This window comes from Indicator indicator, chromosome 25 (genome assembly GCF_027791375.1).
Source record: "Indicator indicator isolate 239-I01 chromosome 25, UM_Iind_1.1, whole genome shotgun sequence".
Lineage (NCBI taxonomy): Eukaryota > Metazoa > Chordata > Aves > Piciformes > Indicatoridae > Indicator > Indicator indicator.
Genome location: NC_072034.1, coordinates 3,527,797 through 3,545,406, shown reverse-complemented (window position 1 = coordinate 3,545,406; position 17,610 = coordinate 3,527,797). Strand labels below are relative to the sequence as shown.

At 48.3% G+C, this 17,610-nt stretch overlaps 1 protein-coding gene across 1 annotated transcript in view; it reads right to left on the bottom strand.

Moving 5' to 3' along the window:
* Window positions 1–5,605: 5,605 nt before the first annotated feature.
* The window catches only part of GTF2E2 (general transcription factor IIE subunit 2), a 30,056-nt gene continuing 18,051 nt past the window's right edge, over window positions 5,606–17,610 (bottom strand). Inside the window, exons 7-8 of the mRNA XM_054392251.1 lie at window positions 7,172–7,287; window positions 5,606–5,744 (exon numbers count right to left, since the gene is read on the bottom strand). Coding sequence (XP_054248226.1) covers window positions 5,625–5,744; window positions 7,172–7,287 — 236 coding nt within the window. The 3' untranslated portion in view covers window positions 5,606–5,624. The remainder of the gene's footprint in view (window positions 5,745–7,171; window positions 7,288–17,610) is intronic.

Sequence of the window (17,610 nt, the reverse complement as noted above, 5' to 3'; positions counted from 1 at the left end):
TCAGGAGAGAAGAGAGAACACAACATAAGTGATGGAGACAGAAGGAAATTGCAGAAGTACTCCAGGCCTTGGATGAAAGCCCAGAAGTGCAGGTAGAGTCAAAAAATTAACTTAATGGAAGGCAACCTCCTGCCTTCCCCAGCCTTTTCCCCTGCTGGGCTTGCACTCTGCACAACAGCCAGCCCACGAGGCTGGGGGGTCCCAACCACAGCTGCTGGGTAACACAGAGGCTGCTGCACAAGCTTGCAAACCAAGGAGCAGAAAGCAAGCCAGGGAGAAACAAGAAACGCTCTTACAGCAAACCAAGTGACACAGAGAGAACTGGGGCTCGGACCCACAAGAGCCCTTGGGTAAAAGGGGCTGGAGGAGGTCTCTGATCCAACCTCCCTCTTGCAACAGGGCTCTGGCCATGAAGAGATCTGGGCAGCCTGGTCTTGTTTGGGTGATGTTTGAAACCTCTGTGGATGAAGACACCTCCCCAACAGCTTTTTCCCCTAGTATCTAAAGCAAACTTCCTGAGTTCCTTTATGATGTTAGCTACCATGGCTCTCAAGGCTTGACTGCTCATGTTCCTAATTGCCCTTCCCACAGGCTGCCCAGGGAGGTGGTGCAGTCACCATCCCTGGAGGTGTTCAAAAAATGAGTAGATGTGGCACTTCAGGACATGGTCCAGTGGTCATGGAGGTGTTGGGTAGAAGTTGCACTTGATGATCTCAGAGGTCTTTTCTGTGGTAAGACAGACATGGTGAGGAACACACCTAAGGAGCCAGAACAACAGACCCTCTTCTCCTGTGGGAGGGGATCAAGCCCCAGACCACCTGGCCTTCTGCATTACAACAAAATGCCAGCCCAGGGCCTTGTGCAGAAGCAATGCCAGCTACCTGAGGTGGCCAGGAATGCTGTTTCAGGCTGATCCTTCTCTCGCTAACAACTGAGCGGTGGCCCTCAACGACCCAGCCATACCCCTGACTCTGCCAGCAGCAGAAAGCCACACCAGTAGATTGGGGTCTGAGCTTTCCTTTCCCTGATGGTTGTCAGCCTTGCCAATCTTAACCAGTCAACAAGAAGCACTCAGCCTCCTGGCCATGCCCCCCTGAGGCAGTAAGACACAGAGGAATTTGGGGCTGGTCCATCAGCAGCGACCGGAAAGCGGAGCAACGAAACTGGAAATAATGAGATGTCAGCACCGTGGCTGCTTCTAGTCATCTGCAAACACAGCCCCTCCTCAGCAGCAGGTACTGGGAGCTCAGCTCTCCCTGGTGGCCCTGCACTGCCTGCCCATGCTCATCTGAAGTGACAGCCCTCGCTGGCTCCAGCCACGTGCAGGGGTCTTTATCCCACTTGTCAGGGCTCCCTCGCCTCTCCCTGCTCTGCTCTCTAAAAGCCTTGGCTGATCACGATGAATTATAGATTAGCTCTGCTACACACCACCTTATGTCAGTTTGCTCATTCAACCACACCAAATCCTGCTGTTTTCCATCCCCTTCCAGAAGGATCAGTGAAAAGGAGGAGGAGGTGGTGGTGGTGGTGGAATAACTCTTCACTTAGAGCAACTTTTAGGAGAGGGGCCAGTAGAGCTCCACGTTTAGAGGTGTGACACCCCTGGGCTATTCAACTTGTACCTTAAGAAAGCAACAGTAAATGAAATCAAAGGTCTGGTTCATGAGTGTAGACACAAAGAGGTCCTAATGAGCTTGTCCTGAAGGGCCAGCACAGCTCCTGATGCCTGCAGGCAGGTATGCTGACATTGGTAATGGATGCCCTACAAGGAAACCTTTCCAGAAGGAAATCCTAGAGCACAAGGTCTGGCTGGGGAGGAAGAGCTCACAGCAATGTGACCTGGCTTACCCCACCAGCCCCTTCCTCCTCCTCCCAGCAGTGGAATATCCAGGGGAAATATCCATGAGTGCACATCTCTGGCTGCTGGCAGACCTCAACAGAGCTGTGTTCCCTTGGGATTACCTCCAGAGACCGCTGCAGGTACTGTCCTCACAGGCTCAGGCACAAGAGTTAATTGTGCAAGGGAAAAGATGATGAAGACAGCCAAGATATACCTCACACAGCTTCCATCACCGAGGAAGAGCATCCTCCTTCTCTCCAGGGCCCTGTCTGCATGTTCATCACAGGAGGTGGCAGTTGAATGCCTCTCTGCTCCTGGTTGACACGGCAGGGGAAGAAGAGAAGGATGCTGCAGTAGAACTGCTCATCAGTGCCTGCATTTCTCACTTGCCCCAGAGGGTCAGAAAGGCTCAAATGACAGCCCTGCCACGATCCTGGACCTGAGGGAACAACATCCTTGTTGGACAGGATAAGAAGAGCCTTGGGGGAGTGGAAGAAGCAATTCCTCACCTGGCAGGGCAGATAAAGACTGCACTGACATGGGTTTGCTAATGAGCCTTCCTGAAATGCAGGAGATGAAGGTGCCTAGGTGATCACTGCATGAGATGAAGGTGCCTAGAATAGTTCCTTTCCAAGTGAACTATTCTATTCTATGTCCTGTTTTTTGTCAAGAGCAGTCCAAGTCCCCTTCTCTTCCTGGTTAGCAGCTGATGCTTCCAGGGAACGACAAGGAAAACGGAGCAGTGAGGTCACTTTGCCAAAGCAAGCAAGATGAGAGCGTGATGGGGTTTGGGCACTGGGAGAACCATCTTGCCAGACACAGAACCTGTGCCAGACTGTCCTGGAGGAAGAGGATGTAGGTTTAAGTTTCTCATGCTGAGCTTCAGCAAACCCCCTGTTTTGGACATTATGCTGTGAAGAGACTGAAGTGGTACTAAAAATGCTCTCGGCACCAGACTCCTGATGATACAGCCAGAGACATTTTCAAGGTGCACCATTGGATTTTTAAGAGATCTTGGGAAAAAAACCAAACCTCTAAGGACTGTTGGAAGCATCTTTGATACAGGAACAAACCCCAACTCCTGAAACCCACAGAGAAGAGAGGAGCTCACGCTTATATTCTGAACTTCTTTTCTTCATGTCTCCCTAGTAACAAGTGATAGGATGAGAAGAAATGGCCTCAAGTTGCACCAGGAGAGGTTTAGATTGGATTTGAAAAGAAACTTCTTGACTGAAAGGGTTCTCAAACACAGAGATGTGCTGCTGAGGGACATGGTTTAGCACCAGACTTGGTGGAGTTAGCTAATGGTTGGATCTGATGAGCTTGAAGGTCTTCTCCAACCAAAATGATTCTGCGACTGCTGCTTGCCTACATCCATGCCACTCTAACAGGCCAACGTCAGCTTCTCTTCAGCTGTTTTTGAGACACTTATAAAGCTTACTATGCCCTCTCTGCTAGTACAGCAGAGAGGCTTCTTCCAGTGAAACAAAGCATCTAATCCAGTCTTCCCAACTGGACACCAACTAGACAGTTTTGCTCCTTTGAACACCAGAGCCTGACAATGCCAGCACAGAGCTGCTACTCAGTTTTCCTTCCCTGCTCTCCTGGTTTTTTGACCTAACATGTTTTTCATCTTTGAAAGTAGCTGGAAGGTGTTTTCTTCAGACTCCCTTATTATCCTAATCACTTGAGCAGAAAAACAAAGCAGGTAGCTTGTCTCACAGTCTGTTTTGCAAGCTTTGGGGGTCAGAGAGGAAGGGTAATGCTCTGTGAGAGGAATGGGAAGTGACCCCATAAAACCCCCAAAGGTGTGAAAGGGCAACTCAGAACTCACGAAAACCTCTGGTTTCCTCCAAGCACCACCACCAAAAAAACCCAAAAGTAAATAAATCACTGCTCAGAAATGCAGCAGATAGACCTTGGTTTTTTTTTGAGTGAAGATGACAGGAGAGAACAGTTTTGAGAGGGTGCTTTAAAGCAGAGCTGTTAACAGAAAAACCAGAATGCTCCAAGAGGAATTGTTTGTGCTGACCTAGAAGATACAGGGAAAGAAAACAGTTTCAAAAGCAGCTGGAGCAGCATGCTTTTAGATATATATATATTTAAAAAGATGAAAAAGATATATATATAAAAAAAAGAAGAAGAAACCTCCTACCAGCATTTAGCAACTGTTTAAACAAGGCTGATGTGCAATGCTGGAAGCATTGTCTGCTGCTCAAAAAGAGCACTCTTTAAAATCAGGAGGATAAATGCTGCACTTACAGAAATGTGTTTCTCCTCCTGAGCTTCCCCAAGCAGACAAAACTGGTTCAGTGAGACAGCAACAAAGCCTTACTCTTCATCTGCTGGTGGGTCCAGCTCTGATGTCCTCTGCTTCAACCCCTGGTAGATGAAGCAAGACAACGGCCCACGTGCGCATGGCAGCGATCCGCTGTCACGGGGGTGTCACAGCCACCTCTTATCTCTGATCCTAACCCTTGGAGAGCAGAGAAACAGCTCCTCTCCTGCAGTGCCATGAAAACAGTATCAGCATTGATTGACTCTGCTTCAGTACAGAAAAATAAGTTAGCAAGAAGACATAATCTGGCCCTGTTCCACCTCAGTCTGTGCTGCATCTACACGGAGCTTGCATTTAAGGTGGTTCCTCCCCACTCCCCAACCAAGAGTGATAAAAAGAGGAGGGTGAGCCCAGAACAGTAACTCATTGAGAAGATAAAAAAAAAAACAAACAACAAAAAAGACAGACTCCTTTGCCTCCTTGAAAACACAACAAGCACAGAAGATGCCGATTCTCTGGAAACCAGATTTGCAAGGTAACATCCCAAATAACCAGTGATAGGATGAGAGGAAAAGGGCTTAAGCTGCACCAGGGGAGGGTTAGGTTGGATATTAGGAAAAATTTCATTGCTGCAAGAGTGGTCAGGCATTGGAACAGGCTGCCCAGGGAGGTGGGGGAGTCCCCATCCCTGAAGGTGTTTAAGAATCGTGCAGATGTGATGCTTCAGGATATAGTTTAGTGGTCATGGTGGTTGGGTTATGGTTGGGCTCAATGATCTTAAAGGCCTTTTCCAACCTAATTATTCGATGATTCTAAATTTATTACTTTCCAAATAATAATAATAATTTTTTAAAATTGCTTCATTTTTCCACTGCCATTTTATTTCCTTCCTGCCTACAGAGAACTGTGCACTACTACAGTGATGAGAGATCGCCAAGGGCAGTTTCTGAGAAGCTTCAGGAAGCTCCAGCTGCATTGCCACAGGGCAGCCTTCTGGGAGTTCAGGAGAGGGGCTTTGTCTCTGAGTTTGAGCCTCAGATATCACTGCTGTGCAGTAAAGCTCAGTCCCCTGGCAAGGAGAAGAGCGTGGGTGTGTTTGTGAAAAGAAACTTGCCTGCAGTGATTGGAGGAAAAGGTTTTCCTCAAAGAGGGCAAACAAATCTGTACAATTCTACTAGGAAGCCCCTTGTAAGTAATTCCAGGTGAATACCCACTCAGCAGTGTCAAAGCAGAGTGAAGCACTGCACAGGAATGCTCAGCACCATTTATCATTCGATGCCAAGAGGTTGACTAGCCAGAACCTCTTAAAGACACATTTCCCATCAGCCAATTACATTAGACTCTACATTTAGGAGTTCAAACTCACTCTTACACCAACCTGGTGCTCCTGGGACGGGGGGAAACACATCACATAACTATATACAGTCAGTCTTCCTGCAAGCAGACACTGAGCCTGGGTGGCAAGAAGCCTGCATAAAGCCCACATTTGCTCCAGAATTCAGCCGGTCACTGCTTGCCAGGAACGACATCAGAATAATCTTTTAATACTCCAGCCAAGTGGTCATTGTGAGTCTTAAACCGACGTTTCTTCTGGGAAGCTGGTTTCTTCCTCCTCTGAATGGGAGCCTACAAGAAGAAATCAAACAGTAGTCAAAAGATCTGCCCCCCTCCAGCTGTGACCTCTGACCCGTGGTGTGACGCTGAGCTAGTTGGCACTTTGGCCGAGGAGAGCCCTGCTTGAAGCAGGACTGGGCAGGGGGGGAAGGTGCTCCCTTGGTTCTGCAAGGAACAACAGCATTCAACTCACAGCCAGAATCACAGAATGCAAGGTTGGGAGAGACCCCAAGGATCATCTGGTCCAACCTTCCTAGGTGATGGTGGAGTTGAAATGAGCTGGCCCAGCACCCTCTTGAGCTGTGTCTCAAAACTCTCCCATGTGGAATCCACTGCTTCCCCTGGGAGATGATTCCAATCTCTAACTGTTCTCATTAATCCAGTCCAGGAGATGACTCTGGGGACAGAGCAGTCTCTGCATCCCATAGCTCAGCTGGTGTTTCTAAGTGAAGCTTCCAAACACTCATGCAGCTACAGAAGCAGATACATGCCCCATAATTCTATACACAAAAAGTGCTCAGAGACACATTTAGCAGATAAGGAATCCAAGAAGAGCATCTACAGGAACAGGTTGTCCTGGGAGGTCATGGATGCCCCCTTCCTGGAGGTGTTCAAGGTCAGGTTGCAATAAGGCCTTGAGCAACCTGGGCTAGTGGGAGGTGTCCCTGCCCATGGCAGGGGTTGGAACTGGGTGATCTTGAAGGTCCCTTCCAACCCAAACCATTCTGTGGTTCTATGAGGACAAGAATTAAAGCATCTGTGACCAGCAGAAACCAGGAACAAGTCCTGTATGGAAAGGCTCTCTGAAAGGACAATCTGAAGCCAAGGCCCTCTGAAAGGCAATCTGAAGCCAAGGCTCTCTGAAAGCACAATCTGAAGCCAAGTGCAGAAGAGAAAAGACAAATCAGTGTAAAAAAATTTGTTTGGAGCCAGGAAGAAACCACTGTTGGAGAGCTCACAGCCTCACTGGCTTCCCAGTAAAACACAAGCATGTTGCACCCACTTTGGACAACAGTGTGGGTGTGGTGGGAGGCACCTCCAACAGTTCCCATCACGATTTCAAAGCTATTTAACAGAAAAGGGAAAGTTTAAAAGTCTGCTTTTAAACTCCACCCTTCTCCCAATAAAAGGAATGATCCTTCTACTCCTGATGTGTTGTAGAGCTTCAAGCAGCAGCTTCCACTTTGGAGCTCAGAGGGATTTCTGGCATTTGCCCTCTCCTTGATGCTTGCTCGGCTTACACTGGCTCAAACAAGTTATAAACACACTGCCTGCTGGCTCCAGCACTGGTTTGTGCAGCTTCTTGAAACTGGTCACACTTCCCTGAGCTGCAGAAAGCAGCTGTGCATAGGCTCAGCAACATGCTTTGGAATTAACACCGTGGGGTCAGGGAGGGGGAATTCTCCTAGAAGGATCAACAATTTTTTTTCCTCTCTTACTATTTTCTTTGGTCCAGTTTCTTGCATGGAAGAAATCCCCTGTCGTTTCAGATACTCTTCAATTTTCTCCTCATCCATAGAATCCACGGGAATGCTCCTCCACAGCTTCTGAAATTCTGCAATAACCAAGCAAATGCTCATTTTAGACCTCAAACGAACAAACCCTGGGCAAAGCCCCAGCACGAAGGGAAAGAAACAGGTTTTATTTCAAAAGCTGAAGTGCTCTGGCCAGTGCCAGCAGGCACCCAACTGGCACAGCCACAACCACTCCAAGTGCTGGATGGAATTCCAAAAACCCAAACCCAACAGAACAACAACAAAACACTCCCCAAAACATACAGGAAGAAGATGAGGTGATTCTCAGCTGTGCTAACTGCAGGAGCATCAAGTAACACGAAGTAATAGAGCGGTTTGAGTTGGAAGGGACCTCCAAAGCTCAACCAGTCCGACCCCTTGCAGTCAGCAGGGACATCTTCCACTAGGTCAGGTTGCTCAGAGCCTTCTCCAGCCTCACCTTGAACACCTTCAGGGATGGGTCCTCGACTCCCTCCCTGGGCAACCTGTTGCAGTGTTCCAGCACCCTCCTGGTGCAGAACTTGTTCCTCACATCTAATCTCAATCTGCTCTTCTCTCATTTCAAACCATTCCTCCTTGTCCTGTCCCTGCAGGCCTTTGCACTCAGTCCCTCTGCAGCCTTCTTGTAGCCCCCTTCAGGTACTGGAAGGCTGCTCTAAGGTATCCCTGGAGCCTTCTCTTCTCCAGGCTGAACATCCCCCAGCTCCTTCAGTCTATCCTTACACCAGAAGTGCTCCAAACTCCTGATCATCTTCATGGCCCTCCTCTGGACCCTACTCCATCAGGTCCATGTCCTTCCTGTGTTGAGGGCTCCAGAGCTGGATGCAGTACTACAGGTGAGGTCTCCCCAGAGCAGAACAAAGTGCCATCTGCTTTTAATGTTAATTTGCTACAGAGCCTCTCTTTCTGCCTGGCACCTCTAGAGCTGTGTAGACTGTCACTGCATTTTATAAGCCTCAGTTCAAAGGGGTTTGGTGAAGGGTAACAGCTAACCATAAATGGCAACTTCATTTCCACATCCTCAGCTGCCATTGTCTTGGGAGACTTGTCATCTCCTAGTCCAGCTCATTGAAGTTTCAAGGCATTTACTCTGGTGGGTTTAAGCTGGGTTATCAGTGTAACATAACACACACAGCACTGCACAGATAATAAATTACTCAAATTCCTCTGGTGTTAAAAAGAAGAGAGATACCTTTAAAAGCCACAGCAGCAGGAGAAAGAAAGAAAGAAAAAAAAAACACCAAAGGCAGAGACAGTAAGTCTTAATTAGAGCAGCTGCCATCTGCCTGCACACTTTCTGCTTCATGTAAAGTTTCCCAGAGCCTCTGGAATGCCTTCTCCAGGCAGTGGCTGGTACAATCCCACCTCCCTTCACTCCCCAGGCAGCAAGTTAAGATATATCCTGTCAGCAGGTTTGGCTAACAAACTATAAATAAAACAGGAGGCACACATAGCAACGCAAGACAAAATTTTCCCCTTTATTTCCAGATAAATTTAGTCTACAGTTGTCAAAACAACCACAACTCCTGCGTGCTTCAGAAGCTGTCCCAGGCAGCGGGCGAGGAATCGCTCCGGCTCTGCCGCTGAGCCAACAAAAGGGCACCAAAAGACAAAAGGCTGCTTCCTGCACTTGGATCAATTCCCTTCCTAAGGCATCTCCTTTTCCAATGAAACTACAGGCTTTAAGGCTCAAGCCTTATTTTTCTTCCCAGTGCTAACAGAAAAAGGCTGCTCAAGCTTTCCAGGAAAGCAAAGGAAGGGATTTGGTTGGCGAAGAACAACGGCATTCATTTTTGGTAAGGAAGGGAACTAAATCCTGCCAGAACACCACTTTTGGTTACCTGGAGATAGTGCTCAGCTTGTTTCTCCTACCAGGATCTTTGAGACTGCACTTTGCAGCTAACTGTTGCAGTCAAGACACTGTCCATCTGCTCATCCATTTTGAGTGGGATTCCAGGCTTTCAGCACAGCTCACAGCTATCACGGATCAACTCTCACCTAATCCTGCTGTGGCAGGTGGAGAAGTTTGTGCTATGATCAAAGCTGAACATGCAAGACAGATTTGGCAGAGATGAGCACTCAGATTAAGTCTTAACAGCAGAACCCAGCACAAGGGTCCTATCATATCCTCCAGACTGGGCAGAACATACTCTCTACAGCTACCTGAAAGGAGGCTGGAGTGAGGCTGGTGTTGGCCAAGTGTTGGCGTTTTCCCAAGTAACTAACAACAGGATGAGAAGTAATGGCCTTAAGATGCACCAGGTTGGATATTAGGAAGAATTTCTTTCCTGAAGGAGTGGTCAGGCATTGGAACAGGCTGCCCAAGGAGGTGGTGGAGTCACCATCCCTGAAGATGTTCCAAAAAACAAGTAGATGTGGCACTTTGGGACATGGCCTAGCAGTCATGGAGGTGCTGGGTAGAAGGTTGGACTTGATGATCTTAGGGCTATTTCCCAACGTTAATGCTTCTATTCAAGCTGTTTCTTTTCTGCTCATGCCCTCTCCCTGTTCTCAACATTTCAAGTTGGACTCAGCTGAACACCAAGACCTGGTAGTGTTTGGCAAGATGAGTCAACTGTACTTCAAATCCTCACAGGTGAAGTGACCACGCTGCACATCAATGCATGACTACAAAACAGATCCTGCTAGAGATTCCTGAAGGCTGTGTTGTACCTGCATGGGTGGCTCCTGTGGGAGCTGAAGAGATGCAGGTCAGTCCTCCAAGATGCACAACAGGCAGGTGCACACAAGGTGATAGTAGAGGAGAGACTTAACTTTTACATCACCTCTCCTATGGGGACAGGCTGAGTGAGTTGGGGTTGTTCAGACTGGAGAAGAGAAGGCTCCAGGGAGACCTTAGAGCAGCCTTACAGCACCTGAAGGGGGCTACAGGAGAGCTGCAGAGGGACTACTTACAAGGGTCTGTGACGATAGGATGAGGGGGAATGGTTTTAAACTAGAGCAGGGCAGGTTTAGACAGGACATTAGGAAGAAATTCTTTACTATCAGGGTGGTGAGACACTGGAACAGACTGCCCAGAGAAGTTGTGGATGCCTCATCCCTTGAAGTGTTCAAGGCCAGGCTCAATGAGGCTTTGAGCAACCTGGGCTAGTGGGAGGTGTCCCTGCCCATGGCAGGGGGGATTGGAACTGGATGATTTTTAAGGTCTCTTCCAACTCAAACCATTCTATGCCAGTGCCCTTTTATTTATCATGTTCTGCTGCAAACACAGCTGATGTTCCCTTATTAGAGCTCATGATATATGGACAAATATGCCCCAGTGCAAAAAAAAAAAAAAAAGCCAACCCAGCACCCAGGCTGAGGGTAGGTGCTTAAGGTTAAACTGATCTACATTCTTCTGGGGAACAGAAGTGAAAAATTAAACACTAGAAAAGAAATGGTCAGCTCTTCAAGGCTCAGCATGCAGAGGAGGGCAGGTCACAGTTAATACCTAACCCTGGTGGTTATCATTACAGCTTCACTTCACCTTTTAAACTTGGCCAAGAAACAGGAATGGAACAGTCACCGAGAATCAAAACCACAAAGCTAAAATGGGCTTTATGTACAGATAATTTAATCTGCTAATTGGCCCCAGCAGAGGCACTGTACAGTTGTTCTGCAGTTCCAGTTAAAGCCTTCATGGATCAGGCTGCTTTCAGCACTACTGCCAGAATCATGGAATGGTGGGGGCTGGAAGGGACCTCTGCAGATCACTGAGTTCAAACCCCCTGCCAAAGCAGGGTCACCTAGGGCAGCTCACACAGGAACACAACCAGATCAGTCTTGAAAGTCTCCAGAGAAGGAGACTCCACGACCTCTCTGGGCAGCCTGCTCCAGGGCTCCAGCACCCTCACAGCAAAGTTTTTCTTCCTGTTGAGGTGGAACTTCCTGGGTTCCAGATTGTGTCCACTGCCCCTTGTCCTGCCACAGGACACCACTGAAAAGAGCCTGGCCCCTTCTCCTTGACACCCATCCTTCAAATATTTATGAACATTACTAAGATCTCTTCTCAGACTTCTCTTCACCAGACTAAAAAATCTTCAATTGTGGTTACTGCAAAAGAACTTTAATCCTGTGCTGAAGCCCCGTGTAGGGTATTTAAACACCTGAATGCCTAGGAAAGGGGGGAGAGTCACACCCACAGGGTCTCCTCCCATGGAAATACTCTGTGTTGAAGGCTTGCTTCACAACTAAAAGCACAGGAGAAAGGTGAAGAAGCACCCAGAGGGCTGTGCATAGGAGCTGTTTGCATTGAGGGTGCTGTCTGGAGAGAAAAGGAGAGGCTCAGCTATCATCTCATCACAAAACCCACTCAGTGTAACACCAGACACTGAGCTAAGAGCAAGAACTGAACACAGTGAGCAGCTGTCTGGCTGGCACTGAACCACTGCCACATTACCTGTCAGATTTATTCAGAAGTCTCCAAGGACTCTGCTCCTCTCAGCTGGTGAAAGTTTAGACCTTGGGAATAGGCTGAATTATTGCAACATCCTCTCTGAAATAGGAGAACCGACAGGAAAAGCTGGCAATAAACACAGCTCTCAAGCAATCACCTTCCCTGCTTGTAGCTGTGCTGTTTCTGCACCTCAAAATTCGTCCCTTTGAGCCAAGATTGAAAGGGATTTCTCCAGCTGCTTTGAGGAGAAGCTGGAATGCTGTCACTCTGGCCTTTGCTGCATGGTTCCAAGCAAAGGGGTCACTGCTTGTTGAAAGCAGTGGTTCCTGAGAGGGGTGAGGAGAAGGAAATGGCAAGCAGTGACCTGATTACTGTGCTCCACCACCTCTGCAGCAGTGTCCACGCCTATGGTTGGCCAGGCAGGAGGCTGCAGCAGGCTGGCCTGTCTCTGGGGAGAGGAGAAGACAGAAAGCAAAACACTGTGATGAGCTGATGCGTCAGAAGAGCAGACAGCAGGGACAGAAGGCAGTTTGTCTGCTAGAGATGGTTTCAACACACCGGATCCCTGTGGTACGACGTCTGTCTTCTCTCTGTGGAGAAGGCACAGGGAGCTGGGAACTGATGTGAGGAGCAGGAAGGGGCTTGCTGGAGCAGAAAGCTCACCACACACGGGCCTGCTTCAGCCAGGCGTGGAGAAGAGGTTCAGATGCAGGCACTCCTGCAGCACAGGTAACCATTCCCACTGCAGAGCACATTCACTTCCCCTTCTCCACGTCCTGCCAACCCCTAGGTGATCTTCACACCATCAGAGCACGGCAAAGGTGAGAGACTCTCCTGTCACAGACACTAAACTATGTGATAGATCAACAAGAAGCAGCACAGAAAAGCCATGGAAGGAAAACAACTGCCCAGCAGTGAAGGCAGTGACTCCACCTGACTGCAGCTGGTTGCTTTCAGGCAAGATGCCAACTTCTCCTACCTCTTAGGCTCCTACAACAAGATGGAGCCCAGAAAAAAGTCCTCTGGGAAGAAATTTCCAAAGAATTTCTGGCCAAAGCAATGCATGAGCTGTGAACCCCCAAAGAGCCATTTTCAGCAGAGCTTTGAAATCCTGATGCCAATGCAGATCTCCCTCAGAAGAGGCAGGAAGTTGTGATGAAGGTATCTGAGGCAGGTGCTCCTTGTCTTGCCAGGACTATGAACAAATCCCCTGTGCTCCATCTTGCAGTTTGATCACTAAAATATTTTAACTCATAAGCTACTCACAGGCTGTTCCCTTGCACTTCCAGATACCTAACTTCTGGTCTTTCAAGGAATGAGAGAAAGGAGTGAGACCACAAGTATACTGAGAGGCCAGTTCAGATGTTTGTCAGTGACATGGGCAGTGGGACTGAGGCATCCTCAGCAAGTTTGCAGATGACACCAAGCTGTGTGGTGCTGCTGACATGCTGGAGGGAAGGGATCCATCCAGAAGGACCTGGACAGGCTGGAGAAGTGGGCCCAAGCCAACCTCATGAGTTCAACAAGGTTGGGGCAATCCCAAGCACATACCCAGGCTGGGCAAGCTTGAGAGCCTGAGCCTGCTTGAGAGCAGCCTGAAGGAGAAGAACTTGGGGGTGTCAGTTGGTGACAATCTCCTATGAGCCAGCAGTGGTCACTGGCAGCCCAGCAGGCAGCTGTGTGCTGAGCTGCATCCAAAGCAGGGAGAGCAGCAGCACAGGGAGGGGATTCTGCCCCTCTGCTCTGCTGAGACCCTACCTGCAGCACTGCCTCCAGTCCTGGTGCCTCCAGCACAAGAGGGACATGGAGCTGCTGGAGCAGGTCCAGAGGAGGCCACAAAGATGATCAGAGAGAGATGGAGAACCTCCCCTGTGGGCACAGGCTGAGGGAGCTGGGGTTCTTCAGCCTGGAGAAGAGAAGGCTCCAGGGATACCTTAGAGCAACCTTCCAAGTACCTGAATGGGGCCTACCAGAAAGGGACTTTTTACAAGGACTTGTAGCGATAGGATGAGAGGGAATGGACTGGAGATTAGGAAGAAATTCTTGACAGTGAGGGTGGGGAGACACTGGAACAGGTTGCCCTGGGAGGTCATGAATGTCCCTTCTCTGAAGGTGTTCAAGGCCAGGCTGGATGAGGTCTTGAGCAACCTGGGCTAGTGGGAGGTGTCCCTGCCCATGGCAAGGGGGTGGAACTGGATGATCTTGAAGGTCCCTTTCCAAACTAAACCATTCTGTGAATCTCCAACACCATGCAAAGCCTTATACAGTGAGCTTTGACCAGCAGTAACCAACACACAGCAGAACAAAGATTTTGGAACCACCTTCCCTCTCTGCAGCAGAGTTACCTCAAATGCAATGCACCATGAAGTGCTTCACACACAAACCCCACCTGCACTGACACTGGGGAACAAAGTCATGGGTAAATGGCTGCATGGTGACTTCAGCACAGCCCATCCTGCACTTCTGACTGCCTCACCTGCTCTCACAGGAAGCAGCTGAGATGGCTTCTGGAGATAAACTGCTATTATCATGCTGGTAATAAAATCTGCCAGAGATTAAAAACAGCTTAAAAATCTTCACTGAGCTGAGACAAAATCTCAGCACAGGATAACAACAGACAATAGCAGGGCAGAAGGAAAGAAACAAGAGAGTGATGGGAAAGATGAAGTCATAGAATCACAGAGTGGCAGGGGTTGGAAGGGACTTCTGGAGATCATTGAGTCCAATCCCTGTGCCAAGGCAGGGTCACCTAGAGAAGGTCACACAGGAACACAACCAGGTGGGTTTGGAACATCTCCAGAGATAGAGACTCCACCACCTCTCTGGGCAGCCTAGTACAGGGCTCCATCACTCTTTAATTAAAGAAGTTCCTCCTCATATTTAGAGGGAACTTCTTATGGTCAAATTTGTGCCTGCTACCCCTTGTCCAGTCACTGGGCACCAGGAAAAAAGCCTGGTGCCATCCTCCTGCCACCCACTATTGAAGTATTGATCAGCATTGATGAGATCTCCCCTCAGGCTGCTCTTCTCCAGACTAAGAAGCCCAAATTCTCTCAGCTTTTCATCATTAGAGATGTTCCAGTCCCTTCAGCATCTTAGAAACCCTTTGCTGTATCCTTTCCAGCAAGTCCCTGCCCTTCTTCCTAACAGTCCCAGGGAACACAGCACTGGATTTAAACCAGAAGGAAAAGCTGCTTGATATTAAGTCTGTGCTGCCTCTGGACCACCTTGGATTTTGAAGCCAGAGGTCATCACTGATCTCAAGCAGTTCTCATACTGCTAAACTGAAGAGACTTTGCCCATTCTTTTAAATCTCTTCAAAAGCAGAAAAATCAAACCCAAGTCTAACAAAGCTCCCCAGTTTTTAGGCATTAAAAATGCTTCCCACGTTGCATTCAGATGGGAACAACGATAGCATCTCTGAGAGTGAAGCCATCAGAGTGGCCTCTCAGCACTCAGCCAGCATGGGGTGCAAGCTTGGTTCTGATGCAAAGTGCTGAGAGCCTCAGCACAGAGAGGGCAGCGCTCAGCTGGGCTGAGGCACCTGAAATCCACCCTGGCTTTTAGAGACGCTTTCAGCTACACACCACTGACAGCAGATTAATTAGGCAGGAAGTCAAGAAGGAACACATGCAATCTGAACCTTCCCTGCCTAATCACATAAAAGGAAGAACAAAAGCTCTTCCCTACTGCAAAACTCCTTCTCCAGTACCCTTCAGCTGATGATATATAGGTGCTGCACTGCTGCTGCAGTACATGGGGAGGGGGGGTTGTTTTGAAAAGGGGAGAAAGAAAAGCTTTGTCCAGTCAGCAAGGGTAAAGGTAAGCACTGCCAGAAAGAAGTTCTTGCTGCTATTTGAGTTCCAAATTGCCCCAGCAGCTCCTCTTTCTCTACTGGTGGAGCTCAAACAGCGATGGGAAAGGGATGATCCCCTAACTTTTAAAGGCTATTAATCCCAGGCAACATATGTTTGAAACTGGAGAGCACCATCCGGCAGAGTCATGCACTGAGGAGCGCAGAGCCCTTCTTTCAAGGATAAACATTGAACTAGAAACATATTTTGAACTGTTGTCAGCTGCTAGATCAAAGAGTCTGACAACACTTCAAGGCTTATTTTGCAGCCTTCTAAAAAACTTTTGTTTTAGCATTGGTAGAGATAATGAGCTGAAATAGCATCGCTAAGGCAGGAATGTGTCACAACTCATCCTGCAGGCAGATAAATTCTGCCAATGGCTCCTGAGAGGCATGCTGCTGGTGCTCTGGGAAGAGTTGTAAAGCAAAAGGATGGCTTTTCTTCATCACAGGGTAATACAATTGGAAAAAGAACCTGTTCCAGCTGCAGTGAGTGAATGCAACTCACTCAAGGATGTTCTCAGAGCTGTGGCGGATCACAAAACTCACAAGGGAAAAAAAAAAAAATCCTGCTCTGAGAACAAAGGAGCAGCCTGAAAAGCAAAACCAACCCCAGCAGGAAGACAACAAAAATAAATCACTGTCGGATCAGATGGGAACATGCTGCCACCTGTGGATGAAAGCAAGCAAAGCCAAGCCAAGCCACCTTGAACCACAAGCACACTGCACACTACCAATCCCTTCACCAGACACTGCAGCAGGGTAACTGCCTGCCCTCAGCAGGACATTGAGTCAAAAGGCTTAATTTTTTTTTTTTTTTGTTTCGTTGGTTTTTAGATGGTACTTTTATTCACCTTGTCCTCACTTTCATATCAACAGCCTGCACTGCTTGCTCCTAAACACAGACTAATGCTCAAACAGAATCTGTTGTTTATCAGCAGCCTTGGATTTATTTATACTGGCTACCTGCTGAGCAGCTGGCAGATGTCTCTTGCTAGGTCTCAGTAAAATAGACTCTTTTCTTAAATTTACAGTGAATCCTGCAGTTATTACAAACTAAGAGCAACAGGGCAGGGATCTCCAGCAGATTGACAGAGGTGATTCAGTCACTTTGTTCTGCTCTGGTGAGACCTCACCTGGAGTACTGCATTCAGCTCTGGAGCCCTCAACACAAGGAGGACATGGACCTGATGGAGCAGGTCCAGAGGAAACCACGAAGATGGTCAGTGGGTTGGAGCACCTCTGCTACAGGCTGAGGGAGCTGGGGTTGTTCAGCCTGGAGAAGAGAAGGCTCCAGGAAGACCTTAGAGCAGCCTTCCAGTACCTAAAGGGGGCTACAAGAAAGCTGCAGAGGGACTGTTTGCAAAGACCTGAGGGACAGGACAAGGGGCAATGGTTTGAAATGAGAGCAGAGCAGATTGAAATTGGATGTGAAGAACAAGTTCTGCACCATGAGGGTGCTGGAACAGGTTGCCCAGGGAGGTGGTTGAGACCCCATCCCTGGAGATCTTTAAGATCAGGCTCAATAGGGCTCTGAGCAACCTGACCTAGTGGAGAACGTCCCTGCTGACTGCAGGGGGTTTGGACTGGATGACCTTTGGAGGTCCCTTCCAACCCAAACCATCCTATGATTCTATGATTATTGGAACACGCCCCAATTTGTGCAAGTAATTTCTGGCCATAAATAGGCACCAGAGGATTTTACCACTGTTTGGTAGTGAAAACACAATGTTGAACTTCTGAAGTCCTAGATCTGCTCCAGCACTACCTCACATCTGCCCTCTCCTAATTGTAAACTACTCCCACCCCCCTCTTAAGCCTTTTGCTCACATCAACTTCCTGTTTGCTTCCTCCCTCTGTTGCATTTGTGGCTTCTCATCACGTTCCCCAATGAAAGGCACATTACTAATAAACTGAAGCCATTCTTTTGGGTTTCTTTTGGCTGCCCTTTACATGCTAGATGCTATTTTAGTCACAATCAGGTGATTTTTAAGTCTCCTCTGTATTGCTACACTTGAACTGCTGGGATTCCTGCTGCCACATTCCAGTGTATCTCTTATAAACCAAAACTGACTTGCTAGCCTTCTATTACTATAAACCATTCTCCTGGTTCTA